Source organism: Tremella mesenterica, assembly GCF_000271645.1.
Source record: "Tremella mesenterica DSM 1558 unplaced genomic scaffold TREMEscaffold_1, whole genome shotgun sequence".
Taxonomy (NCBI): Eukaryota; Fungi; Basidiomycota; class Tremellomycetes; order Tremellales; family Tremellaceae; genus Tremella; species Tremella mesenterica.
Genome location: NW_006711225.1, coordinates 1,852,573 through 1,875,351, shown reverse-complemented (window position 1 = coordinate 1,875,351; position 22,779 = coordinate 1,852,573). Strand labels below are relative to the sequence as shown.

The window sequence follows — 22,779 nt, the reverse complement described above, 5'->3', positions numbered from 1 at the left end:
TTGGTCCGGTGTGATCTCAGGGCTCAGGACTTGGATGTCCCCTCTGATTGGTGATTAGGCCTCATTATCACATGGATCTTGGCGATAGACATGTTGTTGATAGCATCAGTAGACCCTGGCACATGTTGTGTGCTATCAATGCTAGATCAGTGTACCATTGTGGCTAGTGTGAGGCTATCGAGTTTGCCCATCATTAAGGTGAATTCACAACTGTATGTCCAAGAAAGTGTTGTAGTGACACGCGTGTGGTCTATGTACATGCAAGTGCGTTGATGGAGTATTTACAATTCTATGCAGTGGTATCGTCAACTATCTCCCGCTTCTTCTTTTCCTTTCTCTTCTTTTTTCTCATCTCTGCCGGCTCGTTTATGTTGTCCCATTCCTCAGTGGCTTCTATCTCGACGGTATCTCCAGTTTCACGTTTTCTCTTCTTCTCCTTCCTCACTGATGGAGTGACCTCGACACTAGAGATGTTGGCTGTCTTCTTAGCTAGCTTGTCCGCTTTTCTCGCCCGCTTTTCCTCTTTCCTCCTCCGCCTCTCTTGTTTTGTATCCGACACCAAAGTGATGACCTCTTGAAACGCTTGAACTTTCGTCTCTTCCACCAATACTTTCGCATTCTGAGTACAGGTAGGCTCTGTCACTTCAGCGAACGTCGTCTTGCTCCCCTCCCAGCTTACGCCACCCACGGCGACCTTCACTTCTTCTTTGATCCTTGCCAGGCTATTTTCAGCAAGGTCATTCGTTGAGGGCGTCGAGCTGGATGCGGTATTCGTATTTGCTTGACGAGCGAGCATTTTCTCTCGTAGTTTCTGCCTGAAATAATCGGCTACTGAGAGTGATGAAGTGGAGGTCGTTTCCGTGACCTTACGACCATCGATTTCCTCTTCGGAGACCGTCAGGGGTTCGCTGACTGGTGTCGGAGGTGAAGTTGTCGTGGGAGTGGTAGTAATCGATGTGGGAAGAGATGAGATAGGGACACCGAGTATTTCTGCGAGGGCAGCTGGGGAAGAGGAAGCGAGTCGCTTTGCGTGCAAGTGCTTTTGTCGCGAACTAATGTCAACGTTCATTCCCTGGATGGGCAATGCCCAATGAACAGTGACTCACGCAATACGACTTTTGACGGGAGCTGGTACTTTTTCTGCGACTTCTGGCGCTGGACTTGGAGTAGAAGATTCCGAGGCAGCTTGTAATCTCTTCAACACGTCGTCTAAACCTCTGCCTGCCACACCCGCCCCAGCAGCGTTATCTTCCCCTTCCTTCCTCGCTCGACTAGTACCAATCCCCGAGTTGTCTAGCCTACGCACCACAGCAATGTGATTTGGATTTCCGCCGAGATCTGAGCCAAGACCAGAGGATTCTTTCCATCCCAGAGCGGTCATGTGTTTGTACGAAAAACGGGATTGATCGTTAGACCATGAGAGATTTCGTGGGTCGAGACCAATGCGTTCTGCGCTCACTCAGCAAGGGCAGATTTCAAACGTCACATATCTCAATCTTAATGAGGACTCACGTTTGACTTTGCGCTCTGAAAGGCCCATGATGAGGGATTCTGAGTGCAATACAAGGGTATAAGGATGTTGTAAGTTGGGTCAAATTTGTGAGGATGAACCGCCAATGCAACTTCTAAAGTGGGCGGAATCAAAAATTTCCCCATCTTCCAAGTTTCGCCTTGGACCTTCTTCTCTATCTGTGGACACATCTCACTGGTATCATACAACAATGGTACGTTCACCCCGTTCCTCATCCATTTACAGTCTGGATACACTCCCGGATAACCCTCATTACTGCCTCACTAATCGTAATCCCTGATTGATTCGGATCTGAGCAGATCTTGATGTTTTGCGGAGGGCAAAAGCTGATTTTCCAAGCCTCAAAATGATTACATGGACGAGCATCGCCGACGACATGGTCGTCGGCTGGACTATGAAGAGAAGAAGTGAGTTTCTTCTCTGTATCGTATGGGTAGCCGGTCTGACTAGATAGGCGAAAGAGAGAGGCCCGAGAGGTTCATAAAACTTCTCAGGACACACAAAAAATGTTTGGTCACAAAGCCAAATTACTTCATGCCAAACGACACTCTGAGAAGGTGCAAATGAAGAAGACTTTGAAGGCGCATGATGAACGTAATGTCAAGCAGAAGGATGACGGGGCGGTCAAGGATGGGGCTTTGCCTACTTATCTTTTGGATAGAGAAGGGCAGAAAGTGGGTCATTTTGTCCTCTTGATCGTCTTCTTCCCTTTTTCGCCTTCACGATTTGACATGCTTGTATCAATAGTATTGGACGCCAAGAGATCCAGAGAGAGTATGGGGACATAATGACGGTTTAATAGCAAATGCTAATATTGTAGGACGCAAAAGCACTGTCTTCCGCGATCAAAGATCGAAGGAAAGATCGTGCTGCCAAATATGCCGTACCCCTTCCCAAAGTACGAGGAATCGCAGAAGAAGAAATGTTCAAAGTCATCAAAACTGGTAAGAGCAAGCAGAAAAGTTGGAAACGGATGGTCAACAAAGCTACCTTTGTTGGGGAAGGGTTCACCAGAAAGCCTGTCAAACTCGAGGTGAGCTACAATATCTAGCACACGTGACGACTCTAATGTCGCAGCGCTTCATCCGACCCATGGGATTACGAATGACAAAGGCCAACGTGACACATCGTAAGCTGAATCCTCTCTTACGTGTCGACAGTCAGTTGACGAATGAGCCGAGTTGAAGACGACATTCCAGCTGCCTATAATCGGCGTGAAAAAAAACCCTCAGTCACCGTTGTACACCTCTCTCGGTGTATTGACGAAAGGAACTATCATCGAGGTCAATGTTAGCGAGCTCGGTTTGGTATCCACGGGGGGAAAGGTGGTTTGGGCCAGTAAGTTTTTTTTTGCGATCCTTCCACAGTTGGTAGCTGATGTTTTATAGAATACGCACAAATAACCAACAACCCGGAGAATGATGGTTGTATCAATTCCGTATTACTGGTTTAGGTAGACTCTCTCATCTGTATATCCTTCAGTGTATGCATGTATGGCACATGACCAAGGCTACTTGTCGCTGACTTTCGGTGTCGAGACGTTCTACAATGGTACTCTACCTCACTCATGCACTCATCTACCCATTCACAGTCCATGCCAAGAGTTCTCCCTGTGAAAATCGACACGTGATCGGAGCAAAGATGCCGACGATTGGCCACTGCACCTTATCTCGTCACTACTTACAATATTCTCATCGTAACATTTCAACTGATACTGTATGGTGTGGTACGATTTCATCTTTTCCCCTCCCGTTCTCATCGGTAGCGCAGTAGGTATCACAGCCGCCTTGTTCGTCCGATCAGACTTTGAGTTTTTCTCCAAGCTTCGAACGCCTGAGAAGTACAAGAAAGCCGAATCTGTCAGTCTTTCTTGCCCCTACATACCATTCCCTCCTATTCCTGTACCATGCAGCATGCATGATCCAAAGGGTCTCACGTGGAACCGGAATGCATAAAGCCATATTCTACTTTACCATGTGATTTTGCCACCTTGATAACTCATGAGAGATTTATGCTTACATGTAGAAACCTTCAATCATGTCCGCCCCAGCTCAGAATCTCGCTCCTCCCAAGGTACGTAATTCCTTGTAAGCAAGAATCGTAGTTGAAGAGATAGGATGATCCTATCCCTGCAGCTGAGCTAGCGAAATATAATGGATCAGACCCTTCTAAACCTATCTATGTGGCGATAAAGGGTAAAGTATACGATGTGAGTCCTAAGAGGGAGATGTACGGTCCTGGTGCGGGATACAACATTTTCGCTGGTAAAGATGCCAGTAGAGGCCTTGGTCAGTCTACGTTTCTTTTCTTATCATCAACTCACCACCAACAAGTCTCTTCTCTTCCCTTATATTTCTCTTGTGTCCTTCGCTTCGGCCATCAGGCCATCCTGTCATTCATGACGTCTCGTGCGTGAAGGAACCGAAACCCATGACTGACAGATAGGAATGTCCTCTTTGAAAGAAGAAGATGCAATCGCAGATATCTCCGGACTGGACGAAGCACAACACAAGACGTTGGATCAATGGGAGGGTTTCTTTGCTCAAGTCAGTTCCAAATTTGTTCATTCATCTTCATCGGTTTATTCATCTTCATCGGTTTATTCATCTTCATCGGTTTATTCATCTTCTCTTGTCACACTTCTCACCTTTCCTATCTTCCATACATCTCTCTAGGTGTCACTACCCCCAACTCTGACCGACATCGTCCTTGCCTCATTCCATAGGACGAAGGCTGTAGGTGTCCAATAAAGCAATGCCCGGTATGCTCATCCACGTACACAAAGCTGATCAACAAAGAGATACAACATTGTCGGGAAGGTCGTCCCTTAAGACTCCTCTTCAAGTATAAATAGATTCCTTCCAGCCATGCGATTTCTATTCTTCTGGGTCCTTCATTCCGCTACTACGGGTATCCACTAACTCCTACTGATGAAGCGCCACCTTTTCGTGACATGTCAAAGGACCCTTGAAACTACTCAATTCTGATGGTCGTTTCATCTTGTTGATCCTTTGTCGTCCCACCCCCTAAGTTTACCTCCAGCTTACGAGTCGTTTTCTACTCATTTCTTCACCTATTACTCATTCTACGATTGTCAAAATTGGTAAAACGGAAGAATAATGTCGGCACAGGGGTATTATGGACAACAACAACCCAATGGACAAGGTGGTGGGTCTTTCCTTCCAGTTTTGCTCTACCTGCCTCACTCGCCATCGAGATTCCGCTCATGGTGGACTGAGAGAACAGTGGTAAGTTTGTACGGGGAAAGAATGGACCAAGTCGTGGGTGAGCGCAGGATGACACAGACAGGAGTGAAAGTGTAACTGAACGAAACTAAATAAATTGAGAGAGAAGAGTGCATCACTGATCTCTTAGGGTATATGCCACCCAATGGTCCTCCTGCTATCCCTTCGGACAAACCGTACGGAGCACCTCCCGGACAAGAGTATTATCAAAACAATGGTTATCCTCCTCAAGGGCAGTATCAACAAGAATACGGTCAAGGACAAGGACAATATCAAGGTCCACCTCCACCTGGATATCAAGGACAATATCAAGTAGCGTGAGTCTTTTCACCTGCACAATCTACTCGTTTTTGCATTACTGATCACTAGACCGCCTCCACAACCTGTGAGTAGAATATGATATCCTACCTTGTCATCATACGAAGGAATATCCTTTTTCCTATTTCGGACCCCGGCCTCTGCATGTCTCTATTTCATTCTGATAGACGGATTCTCACCCATCGCTCTGATCATCGAAGTCGCAGATTACTTGTCCTATCAGCTATAGAGATTGGCATAGTTCCTTTTTCTTACAAAAAAAACAGATAGGGACATCATGAGGAAAGTTATGGCTTACTACCAGGCGCCTCAAATGATATATCAACAACAACCCGACCAGTCCAGAGGTGGTGGCGGTGGAGGTGGGGGACTTGAAGCGGCAGCATGTTGTGGATTAGGAGCTCTACTTTGTTGTTGTTGTGAAGAAGAATGTCTTTCTTGTTGTTTCTAGGATCATAACATCTTCTTGGATCCTTGACTACCTACCGTATATCATTCGTGATACCCTTTCCTTCCTGTCGCCCCCCCTCTCCCCCCATACCCTTCCCACTTCAATTTCCTCCACCGATATTTGTGACTTGTCACTCATCCGAACGGTTCGATTATCGTTACTCTCTATCGCAATCGAGAATGTTCAAGAGAGAATGAATAGAATTGTCTCGGAAATCAAATGATATGCATACAGATACAACCTAGAATTACTTATCCAAATCCATCTCATCACCCGCGTCTAATATCTCAGATTCATCACCTTCTCCCTCTACTTCCCCTTGACCTTCCTCTTCTTCAGCATCATCACCCACCATATCATCCTCTTCCTCGTCCCCTTGTTCCTCTTCGACATCAGTTGCTGCGTTACTTTTCCTAGGCCCTCGTTTCCCCCCTGGACCAGGGTTGACGGCTTTTTTAGCAGATTTGTTGGCTTGGACATTTGCTCTGTATGCTGAGATATGAGCTAAGGAACATTTATCATACAAACCGAGTCTCTTTCAATTCCCTGTTTTGCTGTTTCGCAGTGCGGACCGACGATTTACAAAAGAAGGATCAAATCGTTGCTTGGACGGAAGAGTGAAGATTTTTATCTCATAGGAGGAATTTGGGATGACGAGTAGCGATAATGTGTCCTAGTCGACATAAAAAAGAGCGGGGGGATCTTAGTCCGGGAGTACAGGATGATGAAGTGGAAAGGAAGGAGAGACATATAGGATTATGAGAAGGGTTTTGGAAAGGGAAGATAAAGTCGAGACTCACCTGCTAGCTCATGTTCCAAAATAGGTATCAAATCGTCTGCAGGTCCAAAATCCATTTCTGAAATAGCTTTGATGACATCCGAAGCGGTTATTGATTTTCCTGATCTTGCAAGTGCTTGATCATGGGCGCTTATATCAGCATTCTTCTTCTTGTACCCTTTCATCATCCACCACTTTTTCCGCGTCATAGCCATATTATTCCCTTCAACCCATACGGATATGAATGGTATTCTTGAATAATAACCTCAATTTCAAGTGGGTAAGCGGGTCTGAGTGAGGACTCTTCCACTCGGTGGGAATAATCGGGACATGAGATGTTGACTCACGCGGCGGCTGACGATAAGCTAAATGTTCAAGGTCGAGGAGCATAGCTTACATAGATATGAAATGAAGAGTGTTGAACCTCGTAAGAGAGCCAAGACGACGTCTTGTTGCATTTTCACATTGTCAGGTATCTCAAGGTCAGTCATTACTCGTTTTAAGGATTCTTTGCCTTGTTAAGGCTGAAAAGCCAACACTGGGTGATATTCCCTTAGACTTCTTTAGGCACAATGACCAGAGTACTCTACCTTCTATTCCATCAAGTGATCTTTCCTCAACGCCAACACCATGAGTATCCAAAAAGTGATAGTGACTACTGAAATTTCTCCTAGGCACGTTGTAGAGTATGATAGAGAAGAAACCTGACAAGTCACTCACGGAACCCTTGGCAAGCTTTGTCAACGTCGTCTTGGGCAGCTCGAAATCCGCTATGGAAGAAGAGTGAGCATTCTGCTGAACGAGAGCTGGTGATGAGGGATCAGTTGTGGTAGGTGGTGGACCGAGTTTGCTTCCTTTTGGGGGCATTGGAGGGTTTGTTCGAGCCCTCAGACCTAAGGGGGGTTGAGAAGGGCAGCCGAGTTGAGAGGGGTGGAGTATCAAAAGTCACGGTAGTATGAGATATTCAGTGGGACGCGTCCGGACGAGCCAGAAGGGGATTTGATTCCGCCGGCTTCTCACTGACACGAGTGAATGACACTTGAAAGTCATGCATAAGCTGCGTACAGTACAGTATCAGAAAATTCCGGTGGTCTGACAGCTAGGCAAAATGTCTATAACCTTGTGGCTGCCTGAATACACCAGAGACTTGCCGATGACTCTCGTAGCACTATGGGCTCAGTAGCAAGTCACGGATGGGCGATACGTCTGGTGAATGAGTGAGAAGTGTACAACTTGAACATGCATCATCCCAGAATCAATTCGTATATTATTCTATTATCAGTCATCGTAGAACCATACGTTGCAGATCACTCACATGATTGTATTTATTATGATCAGTGGTACTTCTCATCAGCCGCTCTTCTCCTCGCCTGTCTCTTCTGGCCCATTTCACAATCGCTGACTCGGTAGGAGCGTTGGTGACAGTTTTGTATCGCGGCGGAGGCAAAAGGGATGACTCACTCCGCATTAATGTCCTCGTAGCTCCTATCAAGCCTATCAACTTCGCCTTGATACTCGGTCCATCACCTCCTCCGGCGTCATATATGTTAGGATTAGAGACGTTTCCGAATCCCGAATTCGCTGTTTGGGGTGTACGTGTGGACCATCCGACTGTTGAAGTGAAGCGTGATGCAGTCAATCAAATTGTAGTGCATTTGGTTGAGTATAGAATGTATGCGGTGAGGGATGAATCGTAACGTGAATCGGCACAAGTGACGAGCGAGATGAACGAAGACAAAGAGCAATATCAGCGCCAGTATATTTAGATTAACGAGAGTGACTCACTCTTGGCAAGGAAACGCTCTTCGCTTAGAATAGCAATGGCATTTGTGAAAAGGAGAGAGATGTAGAGGATGTGTCCAAAGTAACCGAAGCCCAGCATTATAGCGCGGTCCCTTGCTGGCTGCGCTGGGGAGAATTCGCACGGCTACTACGGGCTCTTTCTCTTTGTGATCAATTCCAGTGATGTCACAGCTAGCTGCGAGTGACTGGGGCAGCTGTTTGACCTACTGTAGGAATGAGAGCAAGGTAAAGTCTACGTGGTGAAAGACCTGTCGTCATAAAGAGCGCGTGGCAAGTCTCATACTAAGTGGGGGGCAAAAATATGCTGGCTTATCACCCCGCAATCTAAATATCCCACGTCATGATCTGACCCGGGGTAGCCGGTGCTTTCTAGAAAGTCTGTCCAACTTGTTCCATAGTGGTCCACCTTAAAGTTGCCAGTACTTTACCCTTCACCCAGCATATCTTGCACATTCCCACACAATCAACGTCAGAATCATCGCACATCTTCAACGTATCATATGTATTAATCTCTCTTCCCAGGCGACATGGTAAACAATACAGAGTACTACAAGGTGAGTCGAACACCCCTCTCCTTCAGGCCAGCGCTGACAGGCAAGGTACTGGGTATCAACAAAGATGCTACCGAGGCAGATATCAAGAAAGTGAGTTGTACAGATAGACTTGTGTGCTAGGGCTAGCGAGCTCACGTCCAGGCTTATAAGAAAGAATCTCTCAAATGGCATCCAGATCGGAATATAGACAAAAGAGCAATGGCGGAGGAGAAGTTCAAGAAGGTAAGTTCAGTCCCATATCTCATCTTAGGTCACTCGTCTATACTGGGAGCTTTATTGAAGTTGACTATGTGCACGTACAACTGTGGGGGACGCAGGACCGAAGGCTGGAGGGTAATGCAGAGCTAGAGTCAGTGATGATGACAGGTGGCAAGTCGTACAGGTTTGGACGCTGACGATCAGCTCGGTGAAGCCTACGAAGTCCTTTCCGATCCCAACAAGCGCGAGATCTACGACCAACTAGGGGAGGAAGGACTGAAAGGTGGTGGCGGTGGTGCCGGACCGGGGGGTGGTGCTGGTTTCTCTGGGTTCCCAGGTGGAGGAAGCGGGGGATCATATCATTTCCAAGCACACGACCCGAACGATATATTCAAGTAAGTCGATCTGTCCCCTCTGTTCCTCCTTTCATCCATCTTTATCTATCAATCACACTATACCTGGTCTGCTCTGCAGTGAGCCAGGCTGGTCTTGGTGATATGAGGTACCTGCGTATTCTTGTGAAGATTCGAGCTGACTTGCAGCGCGTTCTTCGGCGGCGGTATGGGCGGAAATGGAGGTACAGAAGATTTCTTCACGAACATCTCATCTGGAGGCACTGGTAGACCAAGTGGCCGTCGAGCTCGTATGGGCGGGATGGGCGGGATGGGCGGGATGGGAGGTATGGGTGGTATGCCAGGAGGCTTCGACATGGGTGGAGGTTCCGCTGTCGCACCGCCACCCCCTGGGGAGGTCATCAAACCTTTGGCATTGACGTTGGAGGAGTTGTACAAGGGAGGGACGAAAAAACTAAAGCTTACGAAGCATACGAGGACGGGTGGACAGGAGGAGAAGATCTTAGAGGTGGCTTATAAGGCTGGGTGGAAGAAGGTGAGCAGAAATACTTTCGAACATCATTCCTGGAGACCAAAATTTGCTCTTGATCATGATTCCACAAGCCATAATTGGTCTCCTGATGTTTATGATGGTGTACCAACTATTGTAACATCATGGTTAGCTATTATGCCAAAAATCTTTTTGCGAGTGATTACGAAGCGTCATGAAGGTGCACACAGTATCACGTGTAATGGACAGAATGATTCGCTGACGATCAGGGCACGAAGATCAAGTTTGCTGGTGCGGGAAACGAAGATGAACATGGACAATCTCAAACCGTTACATTCGTAGTGGAAGAGAAGAAACATACTCGATTCGAAAGAGTGGACGACGATCTTGTCATAAAACTCAATATCACCCTCAGTCAGGCGTTACTGGGACCGGATGGAGGTGGGCCTATCGTCAAGGAAGTTGAACAATTGGACGGGAGGAGGATCAAGGTGACTTTGCCAGAGGGGGTGAGTGATTTCTGCTTGATTCTTGGTCCTATCACTTCCTCGTCACGTAGCGGCCTTGTCAAAAATACGGCATTTGACAGACCATACCCAGCCAACGATTTCTGCACGGTGTGCTGTTGAACACTTAGACGACCAAAGAGGACGTCCGCTGACAAAATAGCAAATCGTCCAACCAGGACAAGAAACCAGAATTACAGGAGAGGGAATGCCGGTCTCTAAAGCTTCCTCAGCCAAACGAAAAGGAGACCTGGTCGTACGGTGGAACGTCGTCTTCCCTACTCGACTCACACCGCAACAGAAGCAGGCTTTACGTGCTGTTTTAGGATGATTCCATTTCCGGTTTAGTGGTTCAGAACGCAGATCCTAAGAAGCATATGGTATAGTCGTAATGCATGGTCTGTTTTCATCGCGATTTCTTGGTTTCAGTTATAAGCCTAGTCTAGCCTAGCGTAGATGACTAGAGAGGGGGTGAGAAGATGACAGAGGGGTTCAAGCGAGGTTGATATCGTTCAATGCGCATGCGACGGCGGCACGATGATGACCTTCGTATTGACGTACAGTCTCGCCTGATGCGAGATCCCATAGTCGGGCGGAATGATCGCTTGAGGCTGGGTGTCATCATGTATCCGAGGTGTTCCCATGATCTGGAGTATTCACAGAAAGCTCGTGTGATGCCTGACATGGTTCGTAAAGGACAGCGATGGAGCGGAGCAGATGAGAAGGGGAGAGAAGGGGATTGGAGGAGATGATGTGAATTGCGGTGGAAACTCACTTGTGACAAGATAAGCTGAATCAGCGCTGAAAGCAGCATCCCAAACCCATCTTTGATGTCCAGCCAATGTCTTTTCATGTGTATATTCGAAATTTGCCGTGGACCAGATTTTGACACTCGAGTCGGCTGAACAAGTTGCGAGGTGTCTATGACATTCAGTATATTGTTCATGTTTCACTGTAGGCAACTTGATATTATGCTAAAACAGGAGTACTTCATGTAGGGATCATGTATCCTGGTAAAGTAGGGAGAAACTTACCGAGTATCAGGCGATAATAAACATCTGGTTATGTATTTCGGATGAGCTTGAAAACTCGTCACTGGTGTCAAAGTTTGAGCTTCTGGAGAAGGGTTGATCTGCCAGACGTAACACATGCCCTGGAGGTTAGAAGTCACATCTACATAATTTCCCAGATCCCTTGCACATATTCAGCGGCTTGAGGAGAAGAGCAAGAGGACGGTCAAGGGATGAGGGTCAGAGGGGACAGGAGGTGATTTGTGAAAGACGCACGAGGTCGTTACCTGCAACGAGGGTACCACCATCTGATGCTATTGTCACACTCCTTATAGCTACGTCTTCGTCTGGTACCTGATCGTCAGCTATTGCTGCCAAACCCACACATCATTTTTCCTGAGGGTTGAAGATGAACATGTCATGAAATCTCACTGACATATAGACGATATCCATGCAGTGGGGGAGAATATTTGACACACAGCACATTCGCAGAGATGGAGGCAGTCAATTGTGAGAAGGAGACGACGAGGTGACGAGACAGAAGAGACACTACTGACCAGCTCATGTGTACATGTATTCTCCCCCAAATCCCAAATCTTCACGCTACCCGTTTGGTCGCACGAAATCAATTCCCCTTGATTAGGATGTATGACCACATCATTGACGGGATGATCATGATCGTAGTTTCTCTGCACGCCAGATGTTCTATGGATCAGCTCAGCGCTCCCAAACCTCAAATGCCATTCTTTTCCCCATCCCATGACGTTTAGGAGTACTCGGTCTATGGTGAGTTGAAAGACAACCAATATCATTTCCCGCGAGTCTCGCTTGGCTTTATGAAGAGAGAAAAGTGTATAAAAGAAAGAGCAGAAACATATGAGAACTCACCTCGTATCCCAAACTTTGACAGTCCCATCCTCTGACCCAGTTACGATCCATTTTCCAAGTTGATTATAAGCCAAAGCAGTCACGTTGCCTGTATGTCCTTCCAGACTTGCGATCTGAACGTCAACCATCAGCGATCGGTAAATCGTTGTTTGAAAATCGTACAGGAGTATTGTTCATAGATGGTATATCCCATATTCTGTGAGTTCAGCATTGTCTGAATCAGGTGAAACTTAGGTGGAATTAGCATCGGGTCCACAGACCGCACAGGTTTATGCCACGATGGTAAGTCGTACGTCATGAGGAGAAATGTACGGGAGGAATATGACAAGGGAAGATAAGGGAGAGACGACCCACCTGACAGATGCATTACCCGCAGCCGCTAAATGACTCTTGTCGGGGGATATAGCGAGTCTATTGACTTGTTTCTGTCCTTCAGTGTGTCCCTATATAGAAGTAAAAACTCAGCCCAATGGCTACGAAGTCATTCAGTCGAGTGAAAGCTCGTGTAGTTCGTGGGTAATCTGCCAAACCAAGTTGAAAATTGGTCAATGAAGTCCGGGGGAAGGAAGTAGATTAGTGAGGAGCTTCGTAAAGGGAGGTACAAGGGGCACATGTCTCCAAAAGATGGAAGTCATATTGGGAATGTTGACGGGAGCAGCCTGGGTTATGTGGGAGTGGAAAGAGAAGAATATGACATACCCATTGAGGTTGTAAAGGTATTTGACGATAACATATCCCAGACCAAGCTTCCCAAAATCGTATCGAATGATCATCTACTCGTCAGCCCTCTCCCCTTCTGTCTTTCTTCTTCGTCCACTTGTGTCCAACTTCTCCCTCCTGATGGGACACTAGCTCTTGATCATGTTGTCCAGCCTCATGAGTCCACAAGATGCCCAGCAAGTCTCAGATGAGGCTGTTCAGAGACTTCGGATGAATGAAGGACGAAAAGGTGGTCACTATGAAGACTGATGGACGAGGATATAGAGTGAAGCGAGGTCCGAGGTTAAGACTTGAACTCACACCCTGCAGTACACAAAATCACACTCATCTCCGTTGCCTGAGCTTGAGATGCGTCATACGCCGGTACGGTACCATGGGAGGTATGTTGAGATGAGGGCATCTTGTCATCTGGTCATTCGTGGGGTTGAAAGAGTGAACGGTCTTGTGGTCTACGGATCTTTGATCCCTTCCTTCTTTTCTCCTCTGCTGTCTCTCCACCGAAGCCGTTGTTTCTGTAGAGCTCCCCTAACCACAGCTTTTCGCTGGATCCAGATAGTTGAAGTGTATGCAAGTGAGTGATGGGATAGGTAGGGAAAAGCTGCAAAAGATTAGAACCCTGACATCAGAAGGCGATAGTGAATGGCCAGCGACATCGTGGCGTGAACGTGTGCAAGCACAGAGGTCCAGCCGGGCGCAGAGAAATATCGCGAGAAGTAAACCCCGTAGGGTTGTAACGCTTCTCACAGCGTTAAGAACAGATACTACACATGATCTTAGCCAAAAGAGGCCAGAGAGGATACTTTCCATGGCTTTTGGTACTTGGGGGGTTCTCTGCTTTTGCGTGCGCGGGGTTTCCAATTAAGCTGATATGGGAGGATGAGTGGCGCCGTCCCCTTCATAAGATCTTAAGATATACTCGAGCCGACAATGTCAAAAGGAGATCACGGTATGACAGCGCTGGTGTAACTTACAGCACACCCAGGATATCACAAGCTCACAAATGGCGTGCAAGCTCGTTTGAAGTATACATACAGTCACAAAGTATTAGACAGGTTCATCCTGACCTACACCAAACTGCTGTCGAGTCATTTGGACAACACTACTTGCATCGTGTGTGCTACAGGTTGATCGCTACATGACAAAACCCAACATACTTCGCTCACAGACCGTCGACGCCATCGAGTTCTCGACGGTGAACATATTTACCCTCGGACTCTTTGTACACCAGACTATGAGGACCACCAGTGTCGAGAGCGTCAGGGTCGGAAAGCGGGGCGCCTGAGCTCAGCACAAGGCAAGATGATCCAATGAGTCGGTAAGTGCTTACCTTGTTTGTATGAATCTTCACCAGACCCATACCTATTGACAGGTTCCACTCCCGCGGTTCCACCTCGTCCGTCGGCATCGGCACCTTTGGTCGCACCATATGCTCCACCAGCCGCTCCGGCACCGACAGCAGCACCTGCCAAACCCGCTTTACCATGACCGCCGGGTACGTATTCGCTCGACGCTCGCTGTCCTACACCGCCGGTGGAGCCATAGTGACCCCCTGCCCCTTCCGCCGGTCCGACACCGTTATCAAATCCTTTACCGTATCCTGGTCCTTGGGCGGTAGATGGATCGATACCTTCCCTTGTGACTCCGCCGTATCCTCCACCAGTCAAGGGCGCACCGAGATCAGCACCGCGTACACCGGCAGGAGGCAGGTTGATGCCCTCTCCTATGACGGTTTGTCCGGTAGTTTGAGTGGTTTTTGAGCTGGTGTGGGTAAACTTGTCGGCGATGGGTGTGGGCGTGGCATAGGCGGCTTCAGCACCGACGCCAGCTCCGGTGGTATGAGCTTGGCCTGGAATCAGCGTGGGCCCCGTGCAACAGCATCTCCCAGGGGTTCCATCAATATATATGCTACAAATGGAATAGGCGTAAAAGACCGGAGTAAGGGAAGGCCGAGCAAGATTCGTGTGAGATGATGTTTGTGAGCTTGCCGAAGGAGGAATGGTGAGAGTCTCCAAATGAGATAAAGTATTGAAACTCACTCTGTCCAGTTAAAGCGTTGCCGGTGCCTCCACCCTCGTAAGCACCGCTCACAGTCGCTCCATGTCCATAACCCCCGGCACCACCTGGAAGATTCTTCGGAATTCCTTTTGGTCAGCCCCAGTCCTAAACCTCACTATCTGACCTACCTCCTGAAGCGTGCTCTCCCCCGAGTCCGTGGTTAAAACCCTCTCGTTCTTCCGCAGCGGCGATACCAGATTGTGTGTTCTTAGATCCGACGATGCCATGCTGGTTTGTCAGTTGTCGCCCCTTATACAAACAATCCAAAGGTCCTCTCTCCTTGTCATGGCTTGATAAGTATGATTGGTTGTCAAGGGAACCAGAGTGAGAACTCCCAGTTGTCAAGGAGTCTAGGGGTGTAAGAAGGGAGAGTAAGAATACTGGTGGGGACATGAATGATACACTCACCCCTCCTGACAACCCGATACCGGCCCCATGTTCACCTTGATCAACCCCGTTCTTAGGCACTGTAGTGCGATCTTCGATGCTTGTCATGTTTGTTTGTTCTGCGAAACTATTCAAGTTGATTTAGATGTGTGAATGCAATGTATGTGTTTGAGATGTCAGATGTCAAGCTGAAAGAAGACCCCGACGTCATTATGAAGAAGTGGGGTAGACGCCTGGTACGTCATAACCGGGTTCTTCCCATACAGGGGGCCGGCGATCGGCGAGATCGGCGAGACGCACGAAGATCAGAGAATGAAGAGATGGTACGTCACCGCTGCCGCTGCGGAGCCAACCCCAACGTCAGTGCATGCGCATCACAAGTTGAGCATGAGCGGAACGTGTGCTGGGATGCTGTGATGCTGCATGTCCAGTAGCCGTAGCCGCGTAGCCAGTAGGTGCACAAAGCCATGCTGAAATGTAGAATGCAAAACAAAGAACTAGTACAACCACTATTTCTGTGCTACCCCGGTACCGGCTAGGCTACCGGTTGTGTGTATGAAAGACTTATACGGGGATCATCATATGGCTGTCCCAACCTTGGCGATTTCTGTCCAATCACTCTCAGGTCCACCCTTGAGATACTCCCTCTCCATTACCCTTCCGCCTCTGTTTAACTCATCGTCATCTAATCTCCCCGAAGATTGGACAGCCGAAGTGGCCCGCCGGGCTTGTTCATCTGATAATCGCTGTTGCCGGATTTCCTGGGGTCCATTTCGAAAGACATCTTCTCCGAGGATCGCAATGGCCGCTTCGTCACCTATCACTTCGTGCCATTTTCCGTCCCATTGTGAAAAGATGCGATGACGAGTAGGAAGCATGATAGGGTTAGGATCAAGTACCGGTTGGATTTTTGGACTGCAAGTCAGTCACGCTCCGTTGTTCTCCACCCATGTTTCTCAAGGTAAAAAGAGGACGAATGGAATTTATAGGGAGATAAAAGTTATAGCGACATACTAGACGTGATATTTGTGGATCTCGCGATCTACTAGGGTGATATAGTCGGTATGCTCTTTCTTGATGATGTGTTCCTGCATGTCAGCCTGCGATCATTGATAACTGATGAAGGACGGTATGATGAAGTGTGAGACCGATATGAGCATGTAACTCACGTGAATGACCGGTTCCATCCATTTGGTCTGTAATCTCACAGAGTCTCTAGCTTGCAACTCGTCCGCCATACCCGCTTGTTTGAAAACTTCTTTCCCTTCTTCACTCAATCCCACAGCTCCTTTTCCTTGCCAAACCAGTTCATCTCCTGCTCTCTGCGCAGCGTTGGTCACTATACTCTGCTGGACCGGCTCAGGCGAGGTGACTGACAGGTGCTCCATCTGTCCCGATAATGATGACTCGACGTTCGCTTGCACCAATCGAGTGGAGTCGTTATGTGGATCTGCTTGACCCGAAGGTCCCGGATCAACTCGTCGTTGTGGATCAGAATGGTGGCCTTCCGCCGAAGAGGGTGGTCGTGAGGTAATGGCGAGAGTATCGAGGTCTTGTACAACCTTTGGGGAATGAGGAATGGATTCTTTCCTACCATGACCACCTTTACGGGGTGTCATGACCTCCTCTCGATCAAACGTTTCCGTACCTTCCGTCATTGATGCTTGTGGCTCGATTAGTCTGCTTTGGGGGGATGTGGACTGATGAGGATTTGGGGAAGAAGAGGGAATGCTGGACTTTCGGGGTGGAATAGCTTTTGATTCTACGCCTGTTCGTCTTTCGGTGTCGTTTGATCCAACCGAGCTCGTACGTCCTTGATCACCAATCAAATTCGATAAATGCCCAGTCTTCTCCCGCTCAACACTCCTGGGGGGTTTATAAGGAGCTCCATTTGCTGTCGACATGTCTTGGGTTGCTTTGGTCGAGATGTTCTTATTTGGCTCCTTGCCGATGATTATTACCCCCTGCTCGGTATTGGAATATCTGGGAGTGTTTCGATTGATTATTGATGGATGATTCTCTTGTAGAAGGGGAGCTAAATCGGAAGGGGACTGCTTCGAGTCAGACTGAGGCGAGGAGGAGGAGGAGGGCGAACGACGATGTCGGAGCTTTGCAAAGAAAGATGGCATGTCCTTTGGTCAGTAGTGAATCGGTAGCTGATGGATCGGGGATCAGTGGCTGATAGATGGTGGGAATGATGGAGGCGTTCTACACTGAGACCCAGCAAAATTTGCAGGACTAGCAGAAGCCACGCATGAAAGACGTTACCAAGCCCCATGCTGTCATTCAGAACGACGTCCACTTGGGGCACCCCCCTTTTCTCCTCGGGGCACGACATGCCACGAGCCTCAAATTCAGGCACGTACCAACCGGGGATTCAATAATGCCGCTGATCGGGACACGCCGCTGATCGGGGTTCGCCGCTCCCACTCTTCTCTATCATCATCACCCGCAGTATTGACCATGTCTACTGAAATCCGCTCTTTGACTATGCATACCACAAACCATAAGGACCAAATGGTACTCACAGACCCGCAGAGACCAGGAGAAGAGCGTCGAGAGACTGAGAAGACACCACAGTCAAGATTGAGAGAGTTATAGCGATTTGATGGGGGTAGTCAGGGAGGGGGCAGGTTGAGAAGGCAAAGGGCCCGAAGTTGGTCAAAATTAGTCGCAAAAGAGTGAGAAGGGTATCAAAATGATCCTTGAGAGCAGTAGAGACTGTGTGTGTGAAAAAGAGGGTGAATTTGCTAGTATGATGACGAGAAAGAGGCTACTGATGGTGAGGACAGAGTGTTTGGTAGCGAGCTATCAGGACCTCGGGAGTTCAGTAACGCCGGGCCTATGATCCTCGGCTCAGGGTTCGTGGCATGTCGTGCCCCGAGGAGAAAAGGGGGGTGCCCCAAGTGGACGTCTTCAGAACCTCCAAGAACCAGGTTCATGGTTCAGGGTAACCGATTCCAGATGCGGGGTCCCCGGTTACGTCGGTGACACGAAGTCGAGATCACAAACGACGTCAGTGCGTTCCTTCCACAAATAATGTCGTTATCGGGAACACGTATCCAGCTCTGCCTCGAGGCTACCGTCCTGTACCGGTGTCGAAGCTATTGAGGTCCCGATCCCAAGCTTCCTTTCCATGTCACTTTCGCGTCATCGCCCAAATGTCACCTCTCTCCCTTGCCCTGGATTCGATCTAGGGCTGCGTCGATCCGTCCGCACGGACGGTTCTCGATACTAACCTCGATTGCGAGCCACGAGGTACAGACCAAAAAGTGTGTGAATCATGTCAAACTCGTCATCCCATCATCGAATGTTCAACTATGACGTCGTACCCGTCTCACCCGTGGATTCCGTGGATCCTCTGACTGCTCGACTGTCAGTCTTATAACCCTTTGGTCCCCCGATTCCCTTCTCATCGAATAAACTCCTACTCTCATCTTTCCAAACGTCAATCAATATCAGAAGCAAACTACAAGCATTTCACGATGTCTGCTCAAGTCGAAAACACCAATCACAATGGCGCTACTTCTGGTGTCAAGAACTTTCTCAAGTCTGCTTTCAAAAAGGACTCCACTGAGGTGAGTTACCATCTGTCCCCTTCCTTCAAGCTGGCCTTGTGTGTCATTCGCCTGTTCCCTGTCCCACCCAATCAGCAGCGAGTGGTATTAGAAGTTGAACAAAGTTACTGACATCCAGGTTTGCACTGAAACCGCCCCAGAAGTAGTGCAAGAACACGTCCGACCTGTCGAGCACGTAGAAACTGCCGAGGCCGTGGACCGAGAGAGGCATATTCACCACCACCAGGTCAGTTCTCTCCGTTTCACTCCCCATACTCCAGCTGACCTTAAGCACCGTATCCAACCCATCGTCGACAAACAAGAGCTCGACGCTCAACATGTCCACACAACAGCCCCCGCCGTCGTTCGTGAACACAAAGAAGAAATGCTCCCTGAACATCAATCCAAGTTGCACGAACAACGCACGATGCATCAGAACGTGCAGACTACTGGCGAAGTCGAACGCAGCGCCGCTCATCTTGGTACTCATGTGAACCAACATGAACATCACCACATCCATGAGACAAGTACGTTTTCTCCCTTCACCTGCAGTCCTTCTGATGTGATCTCTTCTTTATGACGGCTACAAAAACCAAGGAAAGGGATGTTGCTAACCCGCAGTCCAACCTGTCATTCAGCGCGAGACAATTCAGCCTACTCACGTACATCACACCATCCCCGTTTCGGAGAAGATACACGAGGCTCCAATCGTTCACGAAGCTACCACTTTGCCCGCGATCACCCTAGACCAGTTTTCGAAACACAAGGATCACCACCCTGAGAGCCATCAAGACTCTTCTCACACTCATCAGTTCTGTGAGTTGAACATGATCTAAACAAATGGCCCGAGCTGACTCGTAGACGAGGGCTCCCCCCGCGTCGGCGGACAGACCGAGACCCGTTGAATGCGGCACTGAGAGAAGACGGGGCCTCGAGTCTGGTGTGTGCAGCCATAGTTTTAGCATGTACGTGTAGCTTGATGTATATTGGATCTCATGCAGGATTACCACGGGCATGTAACAGAACTGAGTCACACGAACGTTCGCAACGAGTTCAAGCACCGTCTTTGGTCCTCTCTTCACTTGCCCAATACATACGCCGTGTGAAGCATTTCCTTTGTTAGTAGTCCATGGCTGAGGTGAGGGATCATGCAAGGTGGTCTTTATGCTGTCGTTGACCTGAACGCATACAAAGATAGAGCGGCATACTATGTGGCCTGTTGTCGCAGAGCATCCCACTCTTCTCCGATAATACTAACAAAGTCTGCGGCCGTGTGACCATCCTGACAGTCAGATCTTTCTTACATCTGTTCATTTCTTTGATCACCCGGGAACTCCTCGCTCCTCAACTACGGCCGTGTCGAATGACTCGCCTTAAGCCACGTATCCTCATCCTTCCCAGAGCTGGAAACCATAGCAAGTAAGAACTGATAGGAAAGAGAGAGACTCACATCACATCCTGACCAAACACCTCCATCAACCACACATCCCCTCTTTCCTCCCGATTTCAAGGTACTAGCAATCTCGATCGTACAACTAGTCTTCACTCCCGATTCTTTAGTCTCCTTCACACTTGTCCTCACCAACTTCTTTCCTTCTTTCCCTATTTGACACCCCTTCTCCGAATCGATACAACCTTCTCCACCTCGACCTATACATTCGCCTACACCACTCTCTTCCCAATTCACACCCACCGTATCGGCACATGAACGTGCGAGGGATAATTCACCTATATGGGTAGGGAAATCGGCATAGTTGAAACATTCTAACACTGCGTAGAAAGTATCGAGAGGGAGATGATTGAAGAAACATAATTGTTGGAGATTACCGAGACATTCGAGAGGACCATGTTTACATGTTACACCTAGAGGGGAGGATGAGTTGAGTCTGAATGTGAGCTGAAGACGACCGGTTTTATGAGTTTCAAAAAATGAATCAAGGGAAGGAATGTTAATTTGTTAGCGGATGAAATACTTGGTCCCTTGTGGATACTCTTGAGGAACAGGAAGAAGGCAACTTAAGGGACGTTTATTAAATGGAGAGTTTGTGGATGTTCCCGGAATGTTGGCCGAAGCAGACTATATGAAGGTTGGAACAAGGAATGGGAGAGATGAGCAGGTTGTAAAAGAAAAAAACTTACTCTCCTATATAATGCATATCCAAATTCACCTTAGCCAGTACTCCTTCAGTATGTAACACCTCCTTATCAGCTCCCACTCATCTTTGTTCTACGGACGAGCTCACATCGGCGAATACGCTCTCGCACAAGCGCTATATATCAGCCAAGATATCTTCCATTGATTCCATCTGGTGATACCGTGTGGATTGAGGAGACTCACAGCATCAGGACATCGGGACATGACGTATAGTGAGACATTGACTTTAGGCTCGTTTTGTGAGATGGTTATATGAGGTGAGTGAGAGGGGGTGAGATGGTGAAGGGGTAGTTGGTCCCATGATTGAAGATTCAAAAACGAGAGAGGTGATGCTGAGACTCGAGAGTAGGGTAGAAGGATAAGTGGGAGTATGAGATTCATGAGGTAGCGCATGATAATTTAGTGAGACGTTAGATAGAAGCGGCTCACTCAATACTCAACTTGAATGCATGGAGGAGAACTGCTGCGCGCGAAGCATCAAGCCTACTTACTATAAGAACTATAGCGTGGGTGGCTTGCGCAGACTCATGAACAGGAGGAACCGGAGTACCCGGAGAAAACCCCCTGTTTTTGGCATGGGAATTGAACCCATGACCACATTACACTGATGGTTCCCATTCCACCATCAGTGACTAGCCATCCTCAGGAAGACCGAGTGGATGGCGTCATCGTCATCTTTGATCGACCTTTTTAACGCGCCTATTTTGAAGCAAAGCTGCCCCCCGCTCTAGGGTCGGCCAACGCCGCTTCCAGTGACAATTCCTTGTTGTGGCATTCCTGATTCCTGGCTGAGAATAGCTGGAATTCCCCGACATTCCACACGTGCGTGAATAAATTGAAACCTTACCTGCCGAGATGGCCGAGAATTTCAACAGCAGCAGCATGCAGCATGGCCTCATGGCAGGAGAAGTCTCTACCAAACAAAGTGATGAGTCGCAATGCTAACGGGCAATGGCAATGGGCGATGGCGAGAATCCAACTTGGCCCGATCCGCAGGCACGGAACCGCTTCGGGCCTTATCGGCTCGGACCGAAAATCGAAAACCATCTTTCTCAAGGGGGTTTTCTGGCGTTTCATGATCAAAAGCTCACCATTCCTACCTCTTCTTTGTCTTTGAAACGTCACTTGATGTCTCATTCATACGGACAAAACCCCCGTCGGCGTTGTCTCACGAGGGGTTGGAATGATACGGCGTGTGTTCTTCGACCCAGGGGAAAGAGGACGAGTTCGGGAATTTGAATGAAAGAAAGCCACAGGGTTAAAAATCTCATTTAGAAAGTTTCCTTTTCCGAAGAGTGCGACTCCCTCCGATCTCACGCCGAACATGTTGGGGAATGTGCCTCTCCGTTAGCATTCTTACCTGAAGACCGGTACGCCGGTAAATTCCTCGATTCTTCCATTCCACCTAGTTGAGAGGTTAGAGCGAAAGCATATTCTCCTCCTTCAGATGCCTGTGTATTTTGGGGAGTGAGTGGTGAGGCTGAAAAGAGGTTTTTGGAGAGGGAGACCAGTCGGAAAGAAGGAAGATGGATATTTGGGAGGTCTGGGGGTTTGACCGAGCGAATGGATTACAGTATATGGTTGACGATAGAGGAACCCGCCCAGGGTTCTCGGGTCATGTCTCTCCGTTCAAGGCCCCGCACTTTATTTCCCAAGACCTTCATGCGAAATGTCCAAGCCCCGAGTCCGTCATGACTCATCCCCCTTACCTCCTTGGCTTTGATACCCGACAAGGTGGGGACCACGAGTATGGAGGCTCAGACCCGAGATGATAATGTTC

At 48.4% G+C, this 22,779-nt stretch overlaps 9 protein-coding genes across 9 annotated transcripts; 4 read left to right on the top strand and 5 right to left on the bottom strand.

Moving 5' to 3' along the window:
* Positions 1 to 289: 289 nt before the first annotated feature.
* On the bottom strand, positions 290 to 1,540 carry TREMEDRAFT_66876 (uncharacterized protein; the record flags this gene model as incomplete). Its single annotated transcript, XM_007001824.1, has 4 exons — positions 290 to 619; positions 644 to 1,052; positions 1,107 to 1,449; positions 1,513 to 1,540. 4 exons carry the CDS (start codon positions 1,538 to 1,540, stop codon positions 290 to 292), a joined length of 1,110 nt encoding a protein of 369 aa, XP_007001886.1.
* Positions 1,541 to 1,873: 333 nt separating this feature from the next.
* On the top strand, positions 1,874 to 3,034 carry TREMEDRAFT_70712 (uncharacterized protein). The gene is made up of 6 exons (XM_007001961.1): positions 1,874 to 1,938; positions 1,986 to 2,205; positions 2,352 to 2,564; positions 2,609 to 2,660; positions 2,708 to 2,869; positions 2,920 to 3,034. The coding sequence occupies exons 1-6, from the start codon at positions 1,886 to 1,888 to the stop codon at positions 2,982 to 2,984; spliced, it is 765 nt and encodes a 254-aa protein (XP_007002023.1). The 5' UTR covers positions 1,874 to 1,885; the 3' UTR covers positions 2,985 to 3,034.
* Positions 3,035 to 3,568: 534 nt separating this feature from the next.
* Positions 3,569 to 4,362, top strand: TREMEDRAFT_26762 (uncharacterized protein; the record flags this gene model as incomplete). Its single annotated transcript, XM_007000728.1, has 4 exons — positions 3,569 to 3,604; positions 3,648 to 3,819; positions 3,977 to 4,077; positions 4,330 to 4,362. 4 exons carry the CDS (start codon positions 3,569 to 3,571, stop codon positions 4,360 to 4,362), a joined length of 342 nt encoding a protein of 113 aa, XP_007000790.1.
* Positions 4,363 to 5,792: 1,430 nt separating this feature from the next.
* On the bottom strand, positions 5,793 to 7,190 carry TREMEDRAFT_24290 (uncharacterized protein; the record flags this gene model as incomplete). The annotated part of the gene is made up of 4 exons (XM_007000421.1): positions 5,793 to 6,037; positions 6,346 to 6,501; positions 6,721 to 6,799; positions 7,044 to 7,190. The coding sequence occupies 4 exons, from the start codon at positions 7,188 to 7,190 to the stop codon at positions 5,793 to 5,795; spliced, it is 627 nt and encodes a 208-aa protein (XP_007000483.1).
* Positions 7,191 to 8,653: 1,463 nt separating this feature from the next.
* On the top strand, positions 8,654 to 10,558 carry TREMEDRAFT_66873 (uncharacterized protein; the record flags this gene model as incomplete). The annotated part of the gene is made up of 7 exons (XM_007001823.1): positions 8,654 to 8,680; positions 8,726 to 8,770; positions 8,822 to 8,902; positions 9,083 to 9,273; positions 9,421 to 9,766; positions 9,991 to 10,230; positions 10,391 to 10,558. The coding sequence occupies 7 exons, from the start codon at positions 8,654 to 8,656 to the stop codon at positions 10,556 to 10,558; spliced, it is 1,098 nt and encodes a 365-aa protein (XP_007001885.1).
* Positions 10,559 to 10,605: 47 nt separating this feature from the next.
* Positions 10,606 to 13,457, bottom strand: TREMEDRAFT_72755 (uncharacterized protein). The gene is made up of 10 exons (XM_007002075.1): positions 13,146 to 13,457; positions 12,825 to 12,898; positions 12,480 to 12,550; positions 12,288 to 12,321; positions 12,126 to 12,238; positions 11,795 to 11,942; positions 11,514 to 11,591; positions 11,262 to 11,380; positions 11,003 to 11,148; positions 10,606 to 10,838 (listed from the first exon to the last, which is right to left on the bottom strand). The coding sequence occupies exons 1-10, from the start codon at positions 13,243 to 13,245 to the stop codon at positions 10,720 to 10,722; spliced, it is 1,002 nt and encodes a 333-aa protein (XP_007002137.1). The 5' UTR covers positions 13,246 to 13,457; the 3' UTR covers positions 10,606 to 10,719.
* A 547-nt stretch (positions 13,458 to 14,004) lies between these two features.
* Positions 14,005 to 17,752, bottom strand: TREMEDRAFT_58562 (uncharacterized protein; the record flags this gene model as incomplete). Its single annotated transcript, XM_007001246.1, has 10 exons — positions 14,005 to 14,123; positions 14,173 to 14,691; positions 14,882 to 14,986; positions 15,029 to 15,128; positions 15,309 to 15,387; positions 15,666 to 15,757; positions 15,884 to 16,202; positions 16,302 to 16,375; positions 16,457 to 17,419; positions 17,654 to 17,752. The coding sequence occupies 10 exons, from the start codon at positions 17,750 to 17,752 to the stop codon at positions 14,005 to 14,007; spliced, it is 2,469 nt and encodes an 822-aa protein (XP_007001308.1).
* Positions 17,753 to 18,772: 1,020 nt separating this feature from the next.
* On the top strand, positions 18,773 to 19,749 carry TREMEDRAFT_66871 (uncharacterized protein; the record flags this gene model as incomplete). Its single annotated transcript, XM_007001822.1, has 5 exons — positions 18,773 to 18,865; positions 18,984 to 19,091; positions 19,137 to 19,371; positions 19,466 to 19,660; positions 19,706 to 19,749. 5 exons carry the CDS (start codon positions 18,773 to 18,775, stop codon positions 19,747 to 19,749), a joined length of 675 nt encoding a protein of 224 aa, XP_007001884.1.
* A 302-nt stretch (positions 19,750 to 20,051) lies between these two features.
* On the bottom strand, positions 20,052 to 21,380 carry TREMEDRAFT_25177 (uncharacterized protein; the record flags this gene model as incomplete). Its single annotated transcript, XM_007000533.1, has 5 exons — positions 20,052 to 20,126; positions 20,295 to 20,730; positions 20,984 to 21,042; positions 21,088 to 21,114; positions 21,183 to 21,380. 5 exons carry the CDS (start codon positions 21,378 to 21,380, stop codon positions 20,052 to 20,054), a joined length of 795 nt encoding a protein of 264 aa, XP_007000595.1.
* Positions 21,381 to 22,779: the final 1,399 nt, after the last annotated feature.